This window comes from Lagenorhynchus albirostris, chromosome 17 (genome assembly GCF_949774975.1).
Source record: "Lagenorhynchus albirostris chromosome 17, mLagAlb1.1, whole genome shotgun sequence".
Taxonomy (NCBI): domain Eukaryota; kingdom Metazoa; phylum Chordata; class Mammalia; order Artiodactyla; family Delphinidae; genus Lagenorhynchus; species Lagenorhynchus albirostris.
The window spans coordinates 35,292,961-35,314,099 of NC_083111.1; the positions used below are offsets into that span (position 1 = coordinate 35,292,961).

Here is a 21,139-nt window from a genome sequence, read left to right on the forward strand (position 1 = left end):
GGTTAATAAGGACTGTCTTCCTCAAAAATCCACATCTGTAAAAATGCTCAGTCCCTTGCAGCGCGCTGTACAAGGAGCAATAAAACGAGGAGAAGATCCTATTTTCTGTTGTCCCGTCATAGAAAGACCTGATCCTAATAATCCTCAACAAGCTACTAGGGGGCATCAGGCTCTCCCTTTGAAAGTTTTGAAAGATTGAAAATCTGCCTGTGCTCAATATGGGCCCACTGCTCCTTTTACTACTGCTATGGTTGACAGGAGAAGCTCTTCCCCCCCGCTGATTGGAAGTCTATTGCACGAGCTTGTTTAAATGGTGGAGATTATTTAATATGGAAGTTTGATTTTTATGAAGGGGCTGCTGAACAAGCAGAAAAGAATGCTGCCCATAATATTCCAGTTGATTATCATATGCTGATTGGGGAAGGACAATATCTTTCTTTACAAGATCAATTAACTTATCCCTTTGTTGCTTATCCTCAAATAAATCATTTGGCATTACAAGCCTGGAGGAAATGACCTTCTACACACAAAACTGAGGATCTTTCAACAATTAGACGGGGACCTGATGAGCCATATGCTGATTTTGTAGATAGGTTGTCACAGGCGGTGGGGAGACTCATTGTGGACAGACTCACTGGTATGATTGTAGTTAAGCAACTTGCTTTTGAAAATGCTAATAATGCGTGTCAGGCTGCGATTCGACCTTGGAGAAAACGGGGAACATTGGAGGATTATATTCGCCTTTGTGCAGACATTGGGCCTACTTATATACAGGGTGCTGCTGTGGCTGCAGCATTAACTAAAGTGGGGTTTAAAAACAATCAAAAGAAAACAAAGACTTGATTTAAATGCGGAAAGGCAGGTCCTTTTGCTAGAGAATGTAGATCTTTTAATTCTAACCCTAGTCCTTCCTTCCCTACTCAGAAACCTCCAGATGGTCAGAAAATCCCTGGTTTATGCCCTAAATGCAATAGGGGAAAACATTGGGCACAGATTGTTGCTCAGTGGCCCACAAGGATGGGCCACCACTGTCGGGAAACTCCTCCCGGGGCCTTCCCCGGCCCCAACAAATAATAAGGGTAATGTCTGTGTATCCTCCTCAAATTATCAATCAGACATTAACCAAAAACAAAAACATACAATATGCTCGCTCTCCAGAGCAACACCAGGAAGCGCAGGACTGGAGCTCAGTACCTCCGCCCGATATGTATTAACTCCTGAAATGGGTCCTCAGGCCCTCTCTGCAGGCATCTCTGGACCTTTACCCAAGGGTTTGATGGGACTATTATTGGGAAGAAGTAGTGTCACCATGAAAGGTTTAACTGTTATGCCAGGAGTCATGGTTTCTGACTACGAAGGAGAAATAAAAGTCATGGCACAAACTATTAAAAATATAATAACTATTTCTCCTGGTGATAAAATTGGACAATTGCTACTTTTGCCCTTTGTACCTCATGGACAAAGTTTACAACATCAAAAGAGAGAAACAAAGGCTTTTGGATCGTCTAATGCTGCCTACTGGATTCAGAAGATAGGGAGAGAACGTCCAGAAACGAAATGAACCATTAATGGAAAGGTTTTTTCAGGTTTGTTAGACACTGGAGCTGATGTCTCTGTTATGACGCAGATACACTGGCCTAAACGTTAGCCCGTTAGTCCTACTATTACAGAACTTCACGGAATAGGACAAAGTTCTTCTCCTATGCAAAGTAGTCAGTTTTTTTTATGGCAAGATAGTGAGGGCCATTCAGGATATTTCCAGCCTTATGTTTTGCCTGGGCTGCCTTTAAACCTCTGGGGCCGAGATATATTAAAAGAAATGGGAGTATTACTTTATAGTCCAAACTCTCAAGTCTCTAATATGATGTTGGATCAAGGATTTCTTCCCACAAAAGCGCTGGGAACAAATCAACAAGGAACTGTCTATCCTATTGATGTGAAAATAAAATATGATAGACAAGGTTTGGGTTTTTCTTAGGGGCCTTGGATTCTCCTCCACTCACTGCTGATCCAATTATTTGGCTGACTGATGACCCTGTGTGGGTGGACCAATGGCCCCTCACAAAGGAGAAATGAGAAGCTGCAGAACAATTAGTACTGGAACAATTAGGGCATTTAGAAATTTCCAGTAGTCCTTGGAATACTCCTATTTTTATTATCAAGAAAAAATCTGGAAAATATAGGTTATTACAGGATCTAAGAGCTGTTAATAAAACTATGCTAATAATGGGAGCTCTTCAACCAGGCCTACCCTCTCCAACAGCCATACCACACAATTATCATCTTTTAGTTATAGATTTAAAAGATTGTTTTTTCACTATTCCTTTGTTTCCTGAAGATAGAAAACATTTTGCTTTTAGCTTGCCTGCCTTAAATTTTAAGGAACCCATGAGGAGATTTCAATGGAAAGTATTGCCTCAGGGCATGGCAAATAGTCCTACATTATGCCAAAAATATGTGGCTCAGGCCTTGACTCCTGTGAGAAAAAGGTTTCCATCGTTATATCTCATACATTATATGGATGATATACTTTTAGCCACTGATAATATTTCTTTATTAGAGACTGCTTTTCAATTTTTACAACAGTCCTTACAATCATTTGCCTTGGTCATTGCCTCAAAAAAAATTCAAAGACAATCTCCATTTTTATATTTGGGAAAATATATTGATAACACTACTATTAGGCCTCAAAAACTGCAAATTTGAGTTGATAATTTAAAAACATTAAATGCTTTTCAAAAATTACTTGGCGATATTAATTGGCTAAGGCCTTCCTTAAAACTTACTACTGCTCAATTACAGCCTTTGTTTGATATTCTTAAAGGTGACTCAGATCCTTCTTCTTCACGCTCTATGACTCCAGAAGGATTTCAAGCTTTACAAATAGTCAATAGATCTATCAGTTCTACACAATTAACTAGAATTCATACTCACCTTCCAATTTTCTTAATAATTTGTCCAACTCCTCATGTGCCTACTGCCGTCTTATGGCAAACTGTTGGAATTATTGAATAGATTCATATGAAAACTACACCCTCCAAAGTTATTAACCCTTATTATGAACTTATTAGTAATTTAATAATGCAAGGTAGAACTAGATGCTTACAACCTATAAGTATAGAACCTTCTCAAATTATTATCCCTTATTCAGTTAGTCCACAAAATTGGCTTTTTCAACATAGTAATGAATGGGGTCTTGCTCTTGCAGGATTTTCAGGTACCTTGGAATGCCATTACCCTGCTGATAAATTGATCCAATTCAGCAAACTTAACTCATATCTTTCCTTCTATAATTAGGCAACAGCCTGTTCCTCATGCACCTTTGGTTTTTACGGATGGTTCTTCTTCAGGAGTGGCTACTGTAATCATTGACGACGGAACAAACCTCATTAAAGAAACTTCCTTGACTTCAGCTCAACGTGTTGAACTGTATGCTGTCATTATGTCTTTTAAACATTTGCCTTCTATATCTTTTAATTTGTTTTCTGATAGTAAATATCTTATTAGCTTGTGATTTCTTCTAGAGACTGCGAGCATAGGACATACTAATGACCCTGAATTACCTACCATCCTCTTTTCGTTTGCTTCAACAGCTTATTCGTTCCCATGATGGTCCTGTTGCAGGTCTGTATATCCGTGCTCATTCTAACTTGCCTGGTCCATTGACTAAACTTAATGCGACTGCAGATGTTTTAACTCGATCTAAACGTGATCTTTATCCTGTACATTTTCCTCCCAAGAATAGAGTTGAAGTTACTCCTCCTCCTCAATCTCTTTTCCCTAAAGCAGGACATGTCCCAATTTACCGTACTCCTCCTTTCCGTTCGTCATGCTGTCAAGAATGGCTAATATACTGCATTCATTATCTTCATACTCTTGATACTCATGGTCCATGTCCTGGACACCCTCATATTATGGTAAGTTATGATCAAACTGCTTCACAAGCAGCACAGCAGTTGCACGCTTTACACCGTCAGTCAGCGGCTACATTACACACACAATTTTCCCTTACTGGTGAAGCCGCCCCACAAATTGTTAAGCAATGCGCACAATGCTTACCTCACCTTCCTGTTCCACATTATGTTGTTAATCCTCGTGGATTATTACCTAGACATTTATGGCAAATGGATGTTACTCATATCCCGTCTTTTGGGAAATTACAGTTGGTTCATGTCACTATCGATACTTATTCTGGTTTCCTCTGTGCTACAGCACAGACCGGAGAAGCTACTAAACATGTTATCACTCATTTATTACACTGTTTTGCTTTCATGAACCTTCCCAAAATTATTAAAACAGATAATGGGCCCGCTGCTTTTGCAACGTTTTGTAATTCATTACAAAATTACCCATATTACAGGCATTCCATATACCCCTCAAGGACAAGGTATTATAGAACGTGCAAATAGATCTTTAAAGCTAACTATTGAAAAAATAAACGGGGGAATTGTATAGAACAACGCCACATAACCTTATAAATGATGCTCTGTTTATTTTAAATGTTCTCACTGTTGACAAATTTGGCTGCTCTGCAGGGGGAAGGTTGGTGGCTGAGCCAAGATTGGCCTCTCCATCTCCGGAGGTCCTCTGGAAAGATCCGTTAACCAGCACTTGGCGTGGTCCTGATCCTGTGTTGATTTGGGGACGTGGTCACGTGTGTATCTTTCCCAGATCAGCGCCTGGACCTCGCTGGCTTCCTGAGCGCTTAGTCAAGCAAATAGATGGCTTGCCACAGCTCACCTAGTTCAGAAGATGAAGAAGCTCTGCACCTCTCCCGAAAATTTGACAGTGTTGATTGAGAAAAAGAAGAAGAAGAGGAGACCACTTGCCAGGACGACTCAAAGGAGTGATGTTCCAACTTGGGGACAAATTAAACAACTGGTTTCACGAGCTCAAGAGTCAGTGAAACAACAGAATAATCCTGTTACACCTGTAACTTTATTTTTGGCTATGTTGGCAACCATTTCATGTGTTCCCTCTGTTAATGCAGCAACTTACTGGGCCTATGTACCTGATCCTCCACTATTACAACCCATATCTTGGTCTGAAGCAGAGTTTCCTGTATTTTACAATGATAACTGTTTATGGGCCTCTTATTGGGAATATAAAACAAATCAATATGTCTGTAAATTATACTAACTGGTTTAGTACCCATCCTGTCTGTCTTAGCCCATTGAATCTGGAAACTGGATGTGTATGAGCATACAGATGTTTATGAGGGAACGGATCAATCAATTAGTTTGTCAGGCTCTCCAGGCATCCTTCGTTTTACAGGAACCAACATTACTCTTACATGCCCGGCTACCAGCCGACGAGAGGATCTTAAGGATACCATCATTTGGTATAAAATGGGCAACCTATTAATATTAGAGCTCAAATCTCATACGCCTCACCACTTAGGGATTCCGCTATTACTATAACCAAGGTTACAGGTGAAGATTCAGGAAATTATTTCTGTATGAAGCGTTTACTTGGAGGACAAGGGATACTTATAGCTGGACATAAGGTTACTATGCTTAACAGAAAATCAAAAAATCAATTGCCTCCCCTTATGACCGTTAACTTTCCTGCATCCAATTTTGAACGTTGCAATGCATCTTGGAATAATAACCAAATATGGTGTACTATAGATTATACCAAGGTGTCAATTCTTATCTCTTCTTTTCCCATCATAGATAGGTTTATCACATTTCAAAAGAACTGGGATATATGGAAACTAGCTCTAACTTATTCCAATACACCTGTTATAACTTGTGTTGCTCCTCCATATACACTTTTGTTTGGTTCTATTAACATTGGTAATTCTTCCAAAGGAGGATATAATATTAGCTGTGTTAATTGTATTTTTAGCAGTTGTATGTTCCCTTCTGCAGGAACGCAATCTGTGCTTATACTAAAGCAACCCATGTATGTTATGGTGCCTGTACATCTGAGAGAACCTTGGTATGAAGATACTGGAGTACAGGCATGGGTGGAACTCTCTAAAGCCTTGCAGAGAAGGAGACGCTTTCTTGGGTGGCTAATAGTAAGTTTACTTGCCTCGGCTGCTCTGTCTGCTACTGTGGCTACTGCCGGTCTTGCTCTTTCACAGAGTATTCATCATGCTCACGTTGCTAATCGGTTATCTCAACATACCAGTCTTGCTTTATCTTTACAAAGTCACATAGATTTACAGATTAATAACAAGTTAGATGAATTTAAAAACGCAATTTTGGGGATTGGAGATCAGATAGAAGCATTAAAATTGAGGATGCGTTTAGCTTGTCATGCAAAGTATACATGGATGTGTGTTACTCCTTAAAAGTACAGTGACTATTTGGGAATGGGAAAAAGTAAAAATGCATCTGCTGAGTGTTTGGTCAGATAATAATATTAGTCTTGATCTTAAGAAATTAAATGCTGAAATTCAGGGTATACAAAATACACATCTTGATGATGTTTCGCCAGAAGATGTAATTCAAACTTTACTGGATCATTTAAAGTGGTTAAACCCTCAGTCTTGGATTACTGGAAGGTTGTCAGGATTTATTACCCTGGCCATAATTTGCCTATTATTGATAATAATCTTCTCATGTCTGTTTCGTATCCTCATGCAACAGTACACTACTCTCGGCACTAAACTTCATGGAATTATTTTGCAGCAAAAGTTAAAAAATAAAAAAGGGGGACCTGTGGGAAGCAGTCAGCCTTGAGAGCAGGTAAGGACATGCCAGGCATGCCGCCGCTGCTCGAAGGGACTGTCCCTACTTGTTCCCCTCCTTGTTCCATTCCATGGGAGATAAATCACCAGGGCCCAGAGGTCAGAAAGAATGTAAAATGAGACAAGCAAAGCTGTCTTCCCCCTGCACATGCAGTTATTTTTGATGCTTCTGGGTTTATGGGTTTTCTCCCAGGGAAGTTAACCTTGAGCCGAGACAGTCTGTAGATAATGTAAACCACCATCTGGCAACCTTCCTTTTTCTAGTCTAGATAATCTGCAACTGTAGAGCAATAAAATTTGCCTTGCAACCATCAGTTGTCTTGGTCCTTCTGACCCCATTCGTCGGTGCCACTTCAGTTCCTTACCCCTTCCCTTCTGACCCTGGGCGGTGAAATCCTCTTTCTCCGGCTGGTCCGCGGCACACATGAATATATGTTTTTGTCTTGCTGTACTGCACCTGTGCTGTCTCGTAACAGATATTTTGTCTGCTAGTAGTGTTCTAGATTATGTCTTTCCAAAGCACTGAGGCAGTGCACCTATTCTGTAGTTGCAGCTGATGCCTGAATGTAGCCTAGCTGACAAATTATTGATTAATAAGAACTTGAATTTCTGAAAGATTTGTACTGTTAACCAAAATCTGAGCAAGGAGTCTCAAATGTAATTCTTAGCCAGAATTACATGTTAATGAACCATTTAACAGTGTGAATCAAGGAACATCAGTGTAAGGATTTCTTTTAATTTATTTTTTACCTGCTTGAGATATCAGTTAAAGTTTGCCAGCTTGGTTGCAGATGAACGGACGTTTGAAGTTCACCAAACTACTTAATGTGGGATAGGATAATAGACTTCCAGCGCCCTCAAGGCTGTGACCTTGCAGCCATTTTACGTAGCACATCCTCCTCCTATAGGGATGAACCTTTCCCTGGCCCGAAAAGTAGCAGCTCTGTTGAAGCTTTGCTTATTGTAACAGGCTTTTGTTTCCAGGTTACATGTCTGTGGAAGACTTAATTCTGAATAGAGATATAGATATTACTGGAAACTAATTGTTTTTTCTATTACACTCTGATTTATCAAAAAAGTAAAACATTTAAACTGTGCTACAGAAATTCAGAAGTTGTCTTGCAATCTTTAAACAATAAATGAATGAGTTGCCCTTAAAAAAAAAAAAAAAAGGATTAAGCAGTTAAGCTGTTGGTCCCACATCAGACAAATTATCCTTATACCTCCTGTCAATATTGTTAACAGAGACTGTTATTTTATTAATCCTTATGATCCCGTGATTCTTTCTTTCATGTTTCAGGGCACAGCAGGTGAGAGAGTGGATTTGTTAAGCTGGGTGGGTTTATCCTTCTTTTATGCGTTCATTCAATTTTATGTTCATTTACTTATTGTACACACATGGCAATAGAAGCTGCTAAAGCAATCATTGCTATTCTGCAAAACAACAAGGCACAGAAGCAGATGTCTTATTTCTGAGATTTCTCCCCCCAGGATTATTATGATTAAAGATCCTTTCCCCCCACTCCCTGGAGAGGACAAGGGGCTGCTCGCTGGAGGTTTTTTAATGACTTGGGGAAAGGCTCAAATATCCCCCCATTATGGTAATCCACCCCAGGGGCAAACCACACAAGAATATTATGAATTTATTTTATTTTTCTCTCCTTGCAAAGGTAATACTCAGCTCATTAGAATATGAAAACTATACTGTCAAATTTCAGAATTACATGGATGAAGAAAATCACCAAAGTGGCATCATATCACGTGTGTTATAGTTGTATTTACTATATTGACTATATTAACTATGTTGTGTTAACGATATATTGTATAACTATATATTGAAAAGGCAAAATGCTGTAACTTATTTCAGAGAAAATAATTATGTTGGCAAACCCCAAATTGTACACTGTAGGCAGGTCCTAGGAAAAGAAGATTTAATTCATAGTGGACAAGAGGTTAGCTTCTGTTTTCAGCCATGTGCTATTTCAAGTATTAAACGTCATGAATAATACAGGATATAAGAGGAATAGTCTAAAGACGGAAAAGCACATTTTGATTAGGAAAGAGAATTTATGGCTTAAGTCTTTTTTTTTTTAAGGAAAACTGCCTTATTACTATGAGATAAGAAAATTGTTTCCTTCTTTTCTTCCTTGCTTTCTTCTTTTTCTTCTTTTTAACCTTTTTAATTTTGGATATTTGACCTCTAAGCTGAGATGACTGAAAATGCCTCCTCTGGGCATCAACCTTTTTGAAAGACTTTTTCCCCCTCCCTAAGGGCTATTTGTCTCTTGGAGGCATTGCCTACATTACTCACCAAGAGGCAAGCATTTGTCCTTGCACTAAATGCTGACATCTCCTGATAAGAGGGAAGCTGCAAAGTAGAAGAATTGAAGGTCAATATGTTGATAGTGGTCTCAAGAGCATTGATGTACATTTGTGTATTGGGGAAGGGGAGAGAAGCTTGAGAGTGGGCCAGTGGGGAGGGGTAAATATTTTGTGATGCTGTCTACCTATGGGCTTATAAAGTTTACAGCTGCATTAGGAGGACAAGCATTACCATTAGGATGAAAAGTTGGGCAGACCTCAGTTGCAAAAGCTTCTAGCCATACACATAGGGCAATACGTAAATGATACACCTTATTGCATTCACCCATTCACCCTCCCCTGTTCATGCGAATTGGAAATTTCAATCCATTTCAGAGAAGTAACACAACTATCGATCATTTTCCCTGGCACGAATCTTCCTAGAGCTCACGCACTAGCCCGTGTGTCTTAGATTTAATATCTGATCACTAGCTGGATTGAAGCCAAGAGGTGGTTCCCAAAGTTGCTGCACATTAGAATCACCTGGGGAACTCTGAGCCCTCCCTGTGCCCAGGCTCCTCCCTAGACCTACTGAATCAAAATCTCTGGGGCTGGGACCCAGACACCAATGTTTTTCTTAAAAGCTCTTTAGGTAATTCAAATGAGCAGCAAAGCTTGAGAAGCAGCCCAATGACGGGAACAAACTTATTTCACACAGATAAAGTGGGGCAATTCATATGTTAAAAGAACATGAATATATGTCCATGCCTCTCTCACGCTTTGTCACAGTTTACCCTTCCCCCTCCCCATATCCTCAAGTCCGTTCTCTAGTAAGTCTGTGTCTTTATTCCTGTTTTACCCCTAGGTTCTTCATGACATTTTTTTTTCCTTAAATTCCATATGTATGTGTTAGCATACGGTATTTGTCTCTCTCTTTCTGACTGACTTCTACACTGTTGGTGGGGATGTAAATTGGTGCAACCACTATGGAAAACACTATGGCAGTTCCTCAAAAAGCTAAAAGTCGAGCTACCATATGATCCAGCAGTCTTACTCCTGGGCATATATCTGGACAAAACTATAATTCAAAAACATACATGCACCCCTATGTTCACAGCAGCACTATTTATAATAGCCAAGACATGAAAACAACCTAAATGTCCACTCACAGATGAATGGATAAAGAAGATGTGATATATATAAAATGGAATACTACTCAGCTATAAAAAAAGAATGAAATAATGCCATTTGCAGCAACATGGCTGGACCTAGAGACTATTATACTAAATGAAGTAAGTGAGAAGGAGAAAGACAAATACCATATGATATCACTTATATGTGGAATCTGGAATATGATACAAATGAACTTATCCATGAAACAGAAACAGACTCACAGACATAGCACACAAACTTGTGGTTCCCGAGGGGAAGGGGGAGGTGGGGGAGTGATGGATTGGGAGTTTGGGATTAGCAGAGGTAACCTGTTATATATATGATGGATAAACAACAAGGTCCTACTGTATAGTACAGGGAACTATAGTCAATGTCCTGTAATTAACCATAATGGAAAAGAATATGAAAAATTATATATACGTATAACTGAATCACTTTGTTGTACAGCATAAACTAACACAACATTGTATATCAACTATACTTCAGTAAAATAAATTTTTAAAAAAAGGAAAAAAAACATGACTATATATATATATACATATATATATATATATTTCTTTTTTTCCTCTTTATTCTGTTTGTGTTTCAAATAGGCTTTTTTTTTTTCCTTCTGCAAAAAGCGTTATTGTTTCCATTTGGTCCAAGGCTTGGGAGAGGGCTCCTGGGCGGTTACAGAGCTGCCTAGTAGCTGCAGAGCAGGGCTTCAGGCAGAAGCTCTGATGCCAGAGGGGCTCCTCAGAGGCCGCTGGACTTCAGAGACTCCTGTTTGTGCTCGAGGGTGAGCCTTTCAAAGAGATACTCGCCCAGCACAGCCTGCGGACCAGCCAGCCTGCGGAGGTTGGTCAGGTGGTCGCCCATCTTCTTGATGAGTTTCACCTGCTCCTCCAGGAAGCGGCTCTCCAGGAAGTCACAGAGGTGGGAGTCTGCGCGGGCGGAAGCCAGGGCGCGCAGATGTGATAGTGCCTGGTGCAGGCTCTTCTCCCTAAGAATGGCGGCTTCCACAGCGTCCTGGGTTTTACCCCACTCATCTTGAGAAGGCTCCCGCGCATCCTGGAAGAGGGCGCGGCCACAGCACTGGTTTTGCATTTTCAAGAGACGCTGCGCGCCCTCACACTTCTCCTCAGCCAGTTGGCGAAAAATGTGGCCCACACTGTCCAGAGTCCCATCGTTGCTGTCGAAATAGAAGCTCAGAGAGAGGTAAGTGTCCCCAGATGCATGTTGAACAGGCGGTGGACGGCGGCCTCCACCTCGATGGAATAATTCTGACGCACCTGGGAACTCGTGGTTGATCAGTGATAAGGAGCTAAGCTCAAAAAACGGTGTTGGCCTGTCCTGGAGGCTGAGGATAGCTGAGTGGCTGATTCCAAAGGTTGCGACAGGAAGAAAGGTTGGAGGGTGGTCGGGGGCTGGAGCAAGGAGCGTCCCTGGGTCTGTTCATTCCAAACACTGTTGAAGCAAAAGACAGAACTGCAGGACTGCCGAGCGCACTGCCTCAAATAGGCTTTGATATAAATGAACCAGAAGTCCAAGCAAGGACAAAACTTACCCTTCCCCCCACCAAAATAGCTGGCGATACTAGAATCTAGACCTGGGAAGGGATTCTTCCATTACTTTCTGAACATTCCAAGCCACTAGAGCAGTGGTTCTCAAAGTATGGTCACCTTGTAACCAAGCAGTACCCTATGGGGCCTTCCTAGGACAGACCCATCCCCCATATCCTCTGCTGTAGTTCCTCTCTGAAGTACTCAGATAATAGTATCTCAGGCATATTTCTTGAGTTTTCAGATGCTAAAAACCACCACCCAATGGAAGAAATTAACTCCTTGATGATCATGAGCACGTAGCCCCCAGACCTTCTGGCACCTAAGGATGGATAATGTTACCTGCCCTGTGGCCTCCACATCAACCAATCAGAGGATTGTGCACGAGCTGATCACATTCCCTGGGACGTCCCTCCCTCACCTGGCCTTTAAACATGCTTTGCTGAAATCCTTTGGAGATTTCAGGGTGTTTTGGAACTCGGGCCACCCCTCTCCTTGCTCGACCCTGCAATAAACCTTTCTCTGCTCCAGACTCCAACCTTTAGGTTTGTTTGGCCTCACTGTGCTTCAGACACACGAACCTGCATTCGGTAACAACCTGACCAGTTTTACCAGCGTCCCCTGATAATGTGTCAGATATTCAAGTTTTAGGGCCCTGTCCCAGCCCTATGCAATCAGCAACTCTGGTGGGGCTCAGTGATCTCTGTTATAACAGGCCGTCCAGATGATTTTTATTCACCTTAAAGTTTGAAAATATCTGCATTGTCAGCTGGCCAAAGCGTCCACCAGCAGGTGAAGGGGAGTGGTGCCTGGAAAAGATAGGGACCAGCCAAGGCAAGTACAGCAGCATTTGCCGTGGTGGTAATGGAGAATGCCTTTTCTCCACTGGTTGGCACAGACTAGGATCGGGGAGCAGTGGCAGGGTTATTTAGGATGCTTTACATTTCAATGTAGAGGGACCGCTGTCCTGGTTTGCCAGGGACTTCCCCTGTGTGAGCACTTAAAATCTCATCCTGGCAAACCCCTTAGCCCTGGGTTTGAAAAACGTAGGGAATAACATGAAATTTAGGGGAAACATGATCTAGGTTTTGGGCAAGTCACAAGTGCTAATTAAAGCTAAGCAAGTATGGACAACACTAGCGTTCTTTAGCCCTTTGCGGGGAGGTAAATCTGATTGGGTGAAAGGACTTATTGTTAAGAGATCTTTGTAGAAACATCCCCTTCTGCTTAGTCCGCTGGTTCTCAGGTCTGGCTAGACATTGGCATCGTCTGAGGAGATTTAAAATGATTTTATTGGTCTACGATGACCAACCGTCAGTGTGAGGGTTTTTAAAAAGTGCTTCAGATGATTCTAATGCACAACCAAATTTAGGTGCCACTGCTTAAGCTTTTGAACCACTGCTGCATATTTTCACCTCATCTTCCTATGAGAATATCCAACTGTAGTTGAGGTTTGTTTTTTTTTCCTTTTTCTAACTGTCTTATTATAAGATTTACTGTCTTAAATAAGGTTGAATGTACAGAAAATCTTGCTAGTCCATCTGGTATAGCTGGATACTTAGAATAATATAGTTAAGATATATACCATTTAAGTATTGTGACTGGCCTTTTTTTGAAATTAACATATGCATTGAATTAGTATGTTCTCTTTTGAAGTTGTTATGTTGGGGAGCTATACCTCTAATCTGCCATTGCTAAATGTCTGGACACCTCTTACTAGGAATTGCTTTTAGAAATCTTTAGGGATTAAAACCAATTGCTGTATTATTTGTACTGGAACCACAAAAACCTCTCAGAGTTCCCCCGCTGTACCTTCTACCCCCACTCTAACCCTTGGCAACTTCTAATCTGTTCTCCATCTCCACAGTTTTGTTATTTTAAGAATAATATGTAAACATAATCATGAATTACTTAATCTTCGGAGATGGGCTTTTCAAAATTTTTCCCTCGGCATCATTCCCTTGAAGTTCATTTCAATTTTTGCGTATATTAATAATTTGTTCCTTTCTGTTGCTCGGTAGTATTCTATCATAAGATTTTATCACAATTTGTTTCAACATTCATCCACTGAAAGACATTTGGGTAGTTGCCAGTTTGGGGCTATTATAAATAAAACTGCTATGAACATTTATGTGTAAGTTTCTGTGGGAACTTAATTAAGTTTTTGTTTCTTTTGGATAAATGCTCAAGAGTACAATTACTGCGTTGTAGGGTGAATCTACTTTTAGGATTAAAAGAGACTGTCAAGCTGTTGATCAGAGTGGCTAAACCATTTTATTTTCCCACCAGTGATGTGATATAATTTTTCTATGTACTCGCCAGCATTTGATGTTGTCACTATACTTTAATTTTAGTTACTCTCTGACATCTCATTATGGTCTTAATTGGCATTTCCCTAATGGCTAATGATGCTGAGCATCTTTTCATGTGCTCCTTTGCCGTGTGTATATTCTCTTCCATGAAATGTCTGTTCCTGTCTTCTGCCTATTTTCTAGTTGGATTTTTTTTAAGTTGTTTGGAGAGTTCTTTGTATATTATAGATACAAGTCATTTGTCTCATATGGGATTTTCAAATATGTTTTCCTACTGTGTAATTTGAGTTTTCATCCACTTAAAAGGATCTTCTATGAAGCATTTTTAACTCATTTTGATGAGATCCAATTTATCAGTTTTTGCCTTTATTGATCATACTTTTGGTGTCAAGTCTAAGAATTATTCCCCTAGTTCTAGATGCCAAACATTTTCTCCTATTTTTTTTCTAAAAATGCCCTGCTTTTACATTTAAGATTATGATCCACTTTGATTTAATTTTTGTGTAAGGTGTGGAGGTTAAGGTTCATTTTTTGTTTGTTTGTTTTTGTCGAGGGATGTCCAACTGTTTCAGTACCATTTTTTGAAAAGTCTATTCTTCCTTGATAGCTTTTGCACTGCTGTCAAAAACAAGTTATATGTATTGATGTCAGTCTATTTCTGGGTTCTCTATTCCATTCCATTGATCTATGTATCTACCCTCCATCATTACTGCAAACTCTTGAAATTGGGTAGATTAATTCCTCCCATTTTCATCTTCCTTTACAAGTTGTTTTAGCTATTCTTCAGCCTCTTCTTACCATATAAATCTTAGAATAAGCTTGTCTATATCCACAAAAACCTTGAGGGCATTTTAAGAGTAATTGTGTTAAGCCTCTTAACTTGGGGAGAATTGACATCTTTATCAGGTTGTGTTTTCTAATCCATGAACAAGGTATGTCTCCCTATTTGTTTGCGACTTAAAAATTTTTCTTCATTAGCATTTTGTAATTTTCAGTCTAGAGGTTCTATAAATGTCTTATTGGGCTTATATTTAAGTATTTATTTAGGTCAGTTGTAAATGGCATCACATATTTTTATTTAAGCTTCTACACATTTGTTATTAATATATAATTTGATAAAATTGTGGTGATCTTGTACTCTAAATCATTTACAAACTAATATTATTTCTCAAGCTTTCTGTGGATTCCTTGGTATTTTCTCCATTTAGATTATCATCTCATCTTCAGATACAGACAGTTTTACTTTTCCTTATTCAGTATAATAGGATATATTGCTATTCAACATTCAGTAGGATATGTTCCTTCCTATGCAACGTAGTAGGAATAGTCCTTTTATCTTTTAAATAAACTTTTTAAAAATTTAACTTTTAAATTTATGTATTTATTTATTTTTGCTTTATTTTCTTACTAGAACCTCCAGTGATATATTTAATAAAAGTGGTGAGAGCAGATATCGGTGCCTTGTTTCTGATCTTACAGAGAAAGCATCCAGTCTTTCACAGTTAAATATCATGTCGGTATAGGTTGTTTGTAGATCATCTTTATGAGTTTCAGTATGTTCCTTTTCTATTCCTAGTTTGCTTGGAGTTTTTTTTCTTCTTTCTTTAAAATCATGAATGGGATTGGATTTTGTCAAATGCTTTCTCTGCATTAATGGATAGGATCACATGACTTTTCCCCCTTAATCTATTGGATATGGTGGATTACACTGTTTAATTTTCAAATATTTAACCAACTTTGCATAACTGGAATAAATCCCACTTGGTCATGGTATATTATTCTTTTCATATATTTCTGGATTTAATTTGCTAATATTTGGCTGAGGGTTTTTCAGCCAATTTCATAAAAAATATTGGTCTGTAGGTTTCTTCTTTCTATACTATCCCTGTCTGGTTTTGGTATCAAGGTAATACTGGCTTCATAAAATTAATTAGAAACTGTTCCCTCTACTTCTATTTCTTATCAAATCATGTAAAATTGGTGTTAATTCTTTAAGTCTTGGGTAAAAGTGAAACATCTAAGCCTGAATATTTCTTTTGGGAGTTTTTAAATGAAAAACCAGTGTTTCTAATGGTTACAGGAAAATTGAGATTATCTATTTCATCTTGGCTGAGTTTTGGTAGTTTTGGGTGTAGAAACATTGGCCCATTTCATCTACATTTTTGAATTTATAGTGTAGACTTGTTCATAGTAACTTGTCCCTCATTAACGTGCAGGGTATGTCATGGTATCCCTGGTTGCATTTCTGATATCTGTGATTTGTGCCATCTCTCTGTTTATCTTTATCAGTCTTTCTAGATCTTTATTGGTTAGATTGTTTATTTCAAAGAACCAGCCTTTTGTTGCATTGATTTTTCCCCCCTATTTTCCTCTTTTCAGTTTCATGGATTTCTGTTTCATCTTTATTATTTCCTTCTTTCTGCTTGTTTAGTGTTTTTTCCTCTTCCTTTTTTACTATTTTAATATAGAAAATTAGATTATTGCTTTGAAATATTTTCTTTCCCAATTTACTGCTATAAACTTCCCTTTCAGCATTGCTTTCACTTCATTCCGCAAACTTTGATCTGTTATATCTCCATTTTCTTTTATTCTATGCATTTAAAAATTTTTTCCTTGATGCTATCTTTTTTACCCATGAGTTATTTGGAAGTGTGATGTTTAGTTTTCATGTGATTGAAGATTTTCCTGTTGTCTTTCTCTTATTGATTTCTAGTCTGATTCCATTATGGCTAGAGAACATACTCTCTATGATTTTAATTCTTTTAAATCTGCTAATGGTTTTTTATCGCCCAGTATATGGTATATGAGTGAATGTTCCATGGACAGTTGAATATGTATTCTGCTCTTACTGAGTGTGTTCTTTAAATGTCAGTTATATCCTGTTGATTGATGATATTTTCAGTTCTTCCATATCCTTGCTGATTTTTCTCTCTGGTAGTTGTATAAATTGCTGTGTTGAAGTCTCAAATAATAATTGTGGATTTAAAACTTTCTCCTTTTACCTTTTTCAGTGTTTGCTTCATGCATTTTGAAGTTCTGTTGTTTGGTGCACACACATTTAGTATCACTAGGTCATCTAGGTGGATTATTCCTGTTATCTTTATGTAATGACCCTCTTTGCCCCTAATAATTTCCTTTGCTCTGAAGTCTACTTTATCTGATATTAATATAGCCATTCCTGCTTTTTCTGATTAATGTTCACATGATATATCATTTTCATCCTTTTACTTTGAACTACCTATATCATGATGTTGAAAGTAAGCTTCTTATAGACAGTATATAGTTGGATCATGCTTGCGATTTTTTAATCTACTCTTCCAATCTCTGTCTTTGACTTGGTTATTTAGATCATTTACCATTAATGTAATTATTGCCATGTCAAAGATTTGGTCTACCATGTTATTTTTTGTTTTGTCTTTTACCTTAGTTTCTCAATCCTGTGTTTCCCTTATTTTTCCTTCTTGTGGGTTACTTAAACATTTTTTTTTCTTTCAAAAGTTTATTTAGTATCAAGCAAGAGGAGACTTTGCTTAACACTACAGAACATTTCAAGACTTGAGTTACAAAAGAATACCACATTATTTGCACTTGTAATTGGCTTCCCTTTTTACGCATGTTGGCAAGAGAAAAAAAAACTAGCATATGGCTGAAAGATAAAATAACTAAATTTCTATGGAAACCTTTAAAATGAAAGGTGAGGCTTATGTTAAAAGGATGGATTAACATATTTATTAAACCTATCTTTTTTGTTTAACACTAGTTAATCAAAGTTATTTTTTTCCTTTTGATGACCTATTTTTTCATATACAGACTGGAAATAACAAAATTTTACATGTCTTGTTTTTTTTCCTGCCCAGGTTGATGTTTCAACAAAGTAATTTTAAATTCCATCCATTCAGATGTTAAGCATTTTGATTTATTTAAAAAGGGATTGTTCATAGAAAACAATTACTTTGAACAGTATACAGGACTGGTGGAGACTGGCTATGTCACAACATCAGACAGTACAATCAGTATCTGCTGTATGGCTGGTCTCTGTAGACGCCCTTTGCTGTCCTTGCCGAGGGTGCCTTGTGTCTTGAGTTTGTCCACTCCTCTTGCCCGTAGGAATCATAAGTCTCTTCACTGAGTCCGTGTCCATAATCATAGTAATCAGCACCACTTTGGGCTGGGGCGCTATAGCTGTTATCATAGGAATCATAACTCTGTTCATCATAAGCAGCGCCATATCCATCATCATAGTCATAATCTCCATAGGTCTCTTGTGTTGGGGGCGGCGGTGGAGGTCTGTACCCAGTTGGGGGGACATCTCTTGCTCTGGGAGTGAGAAGTCCTCTTCCTCGACTCACTGGCCCTCGGGTGGAAAGGATTCCTCTGGAAGTTGGCGTCCCTCGTGGTACCCCGACTCCCACTGGCCGGGACGCGACTCCTCCCCTTCCCCTGGTTATTGCTGGGGTTGGTACACCTCTTGTACGCAAGGTAGGTTTCCCTCGAACAACTGGTACATCTGCATTTTCTGAATCACCATTCAAATATGTTAATTCCTGGAGCTGTGCTTGCCTGATTTCATCATTATAGTCTGGAATGAGGAACTTTTTGATTTCCTCCAGAGCATGTCCTATCCAGGCATAGGCTTCTGTGGCGGGGCAAACACTTCAATCAGAACATGGAGATCATCATTGAGGTGAAAGTACTTTGCTTCTCCACTTTTCCTCAACTCTTCTTCCTTTGCCTTGTCTCTCATGGAGCCTTTTCCAAGGATGGACATTTTTGTCAAGGTTTCTTCTTGCAAGCGCTTCAGAGAATTGCCACGTGGCCCCAAAAGTTTTCCCACAAAGTTGAACTTAGGGAGCTGTTTTACAGGAATCAACACTTTCTGTCCCAGCTTCGTGTTCTTATTAATCACCACATCAATGTACTTTTCTTCGTCCTTGCTTTCTCCTTTGTGAAACTTTTCTATTTCTTGGTTCACCAGCCGCAGGGCGTGCGTGAAGGAGGGGTCCAGGGAGTCCTTCTCCGCCATCAGCTCCAGCAGGTACTTCTCCTCCATGCTCGCCGGCCGCCAGGGCCCGGGACGCGGACTCGAGGCGGGCGAGCAGCGCCGGCCACGCAACCCCCGACCCCGCCCGCGCCCTAGCGGCGCGGAACCCGGGCCGGACGCCGCGGCCAGGGCGCGGCGGAGCCAAGCCGGGCGGTCGGCCTGGCGGCCCCGCGAGGCAGGAAGCGGCCGCGCAGCCCTGGTCCCCAGGGGGTGGCCGCCGACTGCCCCGCGCTGGCGGCCACTGCCTCCCGGACGCGGTCCCCGAGCTCCCGCCACGGCCCGGCGCGGTCAGGCGGGCCCTTTTGCCGGGCCGGCGGCACACTCTGCGAGCCTGAGGCAGTCCCGGGCGAACCCCGCCAGGCGGCGCCAGCGCCAGCGCCGAGCTCAGCCGCCACCCGCACACCGCGCGCCGCCCCGCGTTCTCCGAGCTCTACTTAAACATTTTTTAATAAGTCCATTTTAATTTAATTCATTTATAATCATTTGTGTATACTGTTTGTATAGTTTTCTTAGTGGTTGCTTTTGGCATTAAAGTATACGTATGTAACTTATCATAGCCTACTGGAATCAGTGTTTCATTACTTCAAGTGAAGTTTCAAAATTTTACTTCCATTTAGGTCTCTTAATATTCCCCAGTTTTAAAGTATGATTTTCTGTAGTATTTCCTTTCTCTACATTGAGAACCCCATCAGATGGTTGTCATCATTTTTGCTTTGACCATCATATAGAATTTAAGAAACTGATGAGGCTAATGATAGTCTCTTATATTTACCCCATTTGTTTTCACCCATTCCATTGTTCCCCTTTTCTTTCTGAAGTTCCCAGTCTTCTGTTATTGTTTATGTTTTCATAACAGTAGGTGATATCTTGGATTTCCAGTGCAACTGGATATGAGTTTCAGGAAACACTGAGCCTGGCTCACTTAATGCTACTGAGTTGGAGGGTTTGTATATGTTGGGCCTGTTGGCACAGCAGATGCTAGCAGATTAGACTAATGTTGATGGGACTAGTGCCACAGGAGGATGGGTTCCCATTCAGGCTATGCTGCTGCTACAGTAGATCAAGTCCCCCTCTACCCCAAGTGTGGGGCAGTGACCTGCTGCTGTCACTGCTTTGTATTAGGCTCCTTTTGCCTCAGGTGTGTGGTGGGATCCCTTGGAAGCTGCTGCTGCTGCTGCTGTCAAGCACAAGGTTAAATTCATTTCAGAAATACTTAAGTATAAATATATAGCCTGGCTCTTGTAGGACCTCTGTAATTTTTTTTATTGCTTTCATACAAATTATCCCAAATTTAGTGACTCAAAGCAACGTAAATTTATTACCTTACAAGTCTGACATTGGCCTCAATTGAGTAAAAGTGTTGGCAGGATCGACAGATGAATGGATAAAGATGTGGCACATATATACAATGGAATATTACTCAGCCATAAAAAGAAATGAAATTGAGTTATTTGTAGTGAGGTGGATTGACCTAGAGACTGTCATACAGAGTGAAGTAAGTCAGAAAGAGAAAAACAAATACCATATGCTAACACATATATATGGAATCAAAAAAAAAAGAAAAAATGGTTATGAAGAACCTAGGGGCAGGGCAGGAATAAAGACGCAGCCATAGAGAGTGGACTTGAGGACACAGGGATGGGGAAGGGTAATCTGGGATGAAGTGAGAGAGTGGCATGGACATATATACACTACCAAATGTAAAAGAGCTAGCTAGTGGGAAGCAGCCACAAAGCACAGGGAGATCAGCTCTGTGCTTTGTGTCCACCTAGATGTGTGGGATAGGGAAGGGAGGGTGGGAGGGAGATGCAAGAGGGAGGAGATATGGGGATATATGTATATGTATAGCTGATTCACTTTGTTATGAAGCAGAAACTAACACGCCATTGTAAAGCAATTATACTCCAATAAAGATGGTTAAAAAAGAAAAAAAGTGTTGGCAGAGCTACATTCTTTTCTGGAGGCTCTTAGGGGTGTTTCTGTTCCCTGGACTTTATCCGCTTCCAGCGGTCACTTGTAGTCCTTGACTCAGAGTCCCCTTTCTCCACCTACAAAACCCAAAATGTTGCAT

At 40.0% G+C, this 21,139-nt stretch overlaps 1 protein-coding gene and 1 pseudogene across 1 annotated transcript; both read right to left on the reverse strand.

The window, feature by feature from the left end:
- Positions 1-10,909: 10,909 nt before the first annotated feature.
- LOC132507959 (ferritin light chain-like) lies at positions 10,910-12,302 on the reverse strand (annotated as a pseudogene).
- A 5,562-nt stretch (positions 12,303-17,864) lies between these two features.
- LOC132507818 (KH domain-containing, RNA-binding, signal transduction-associated protein 3-like) lies at positions 17,865-19,135 on the reverse strand. The gene is given in 2 exon segments (XM_060127472.1): positions 17,865-18,666; positions 18,669-19,135. Coding segments are annotated over 2 exon segments (1,038 nt in total). The 5' UTR covers positions 19,078-19,135; the 3' UTR covers positions 17,865-18,037.
- Positions 19,136-21,139: the final 2,004 nt, after the last annotated feature.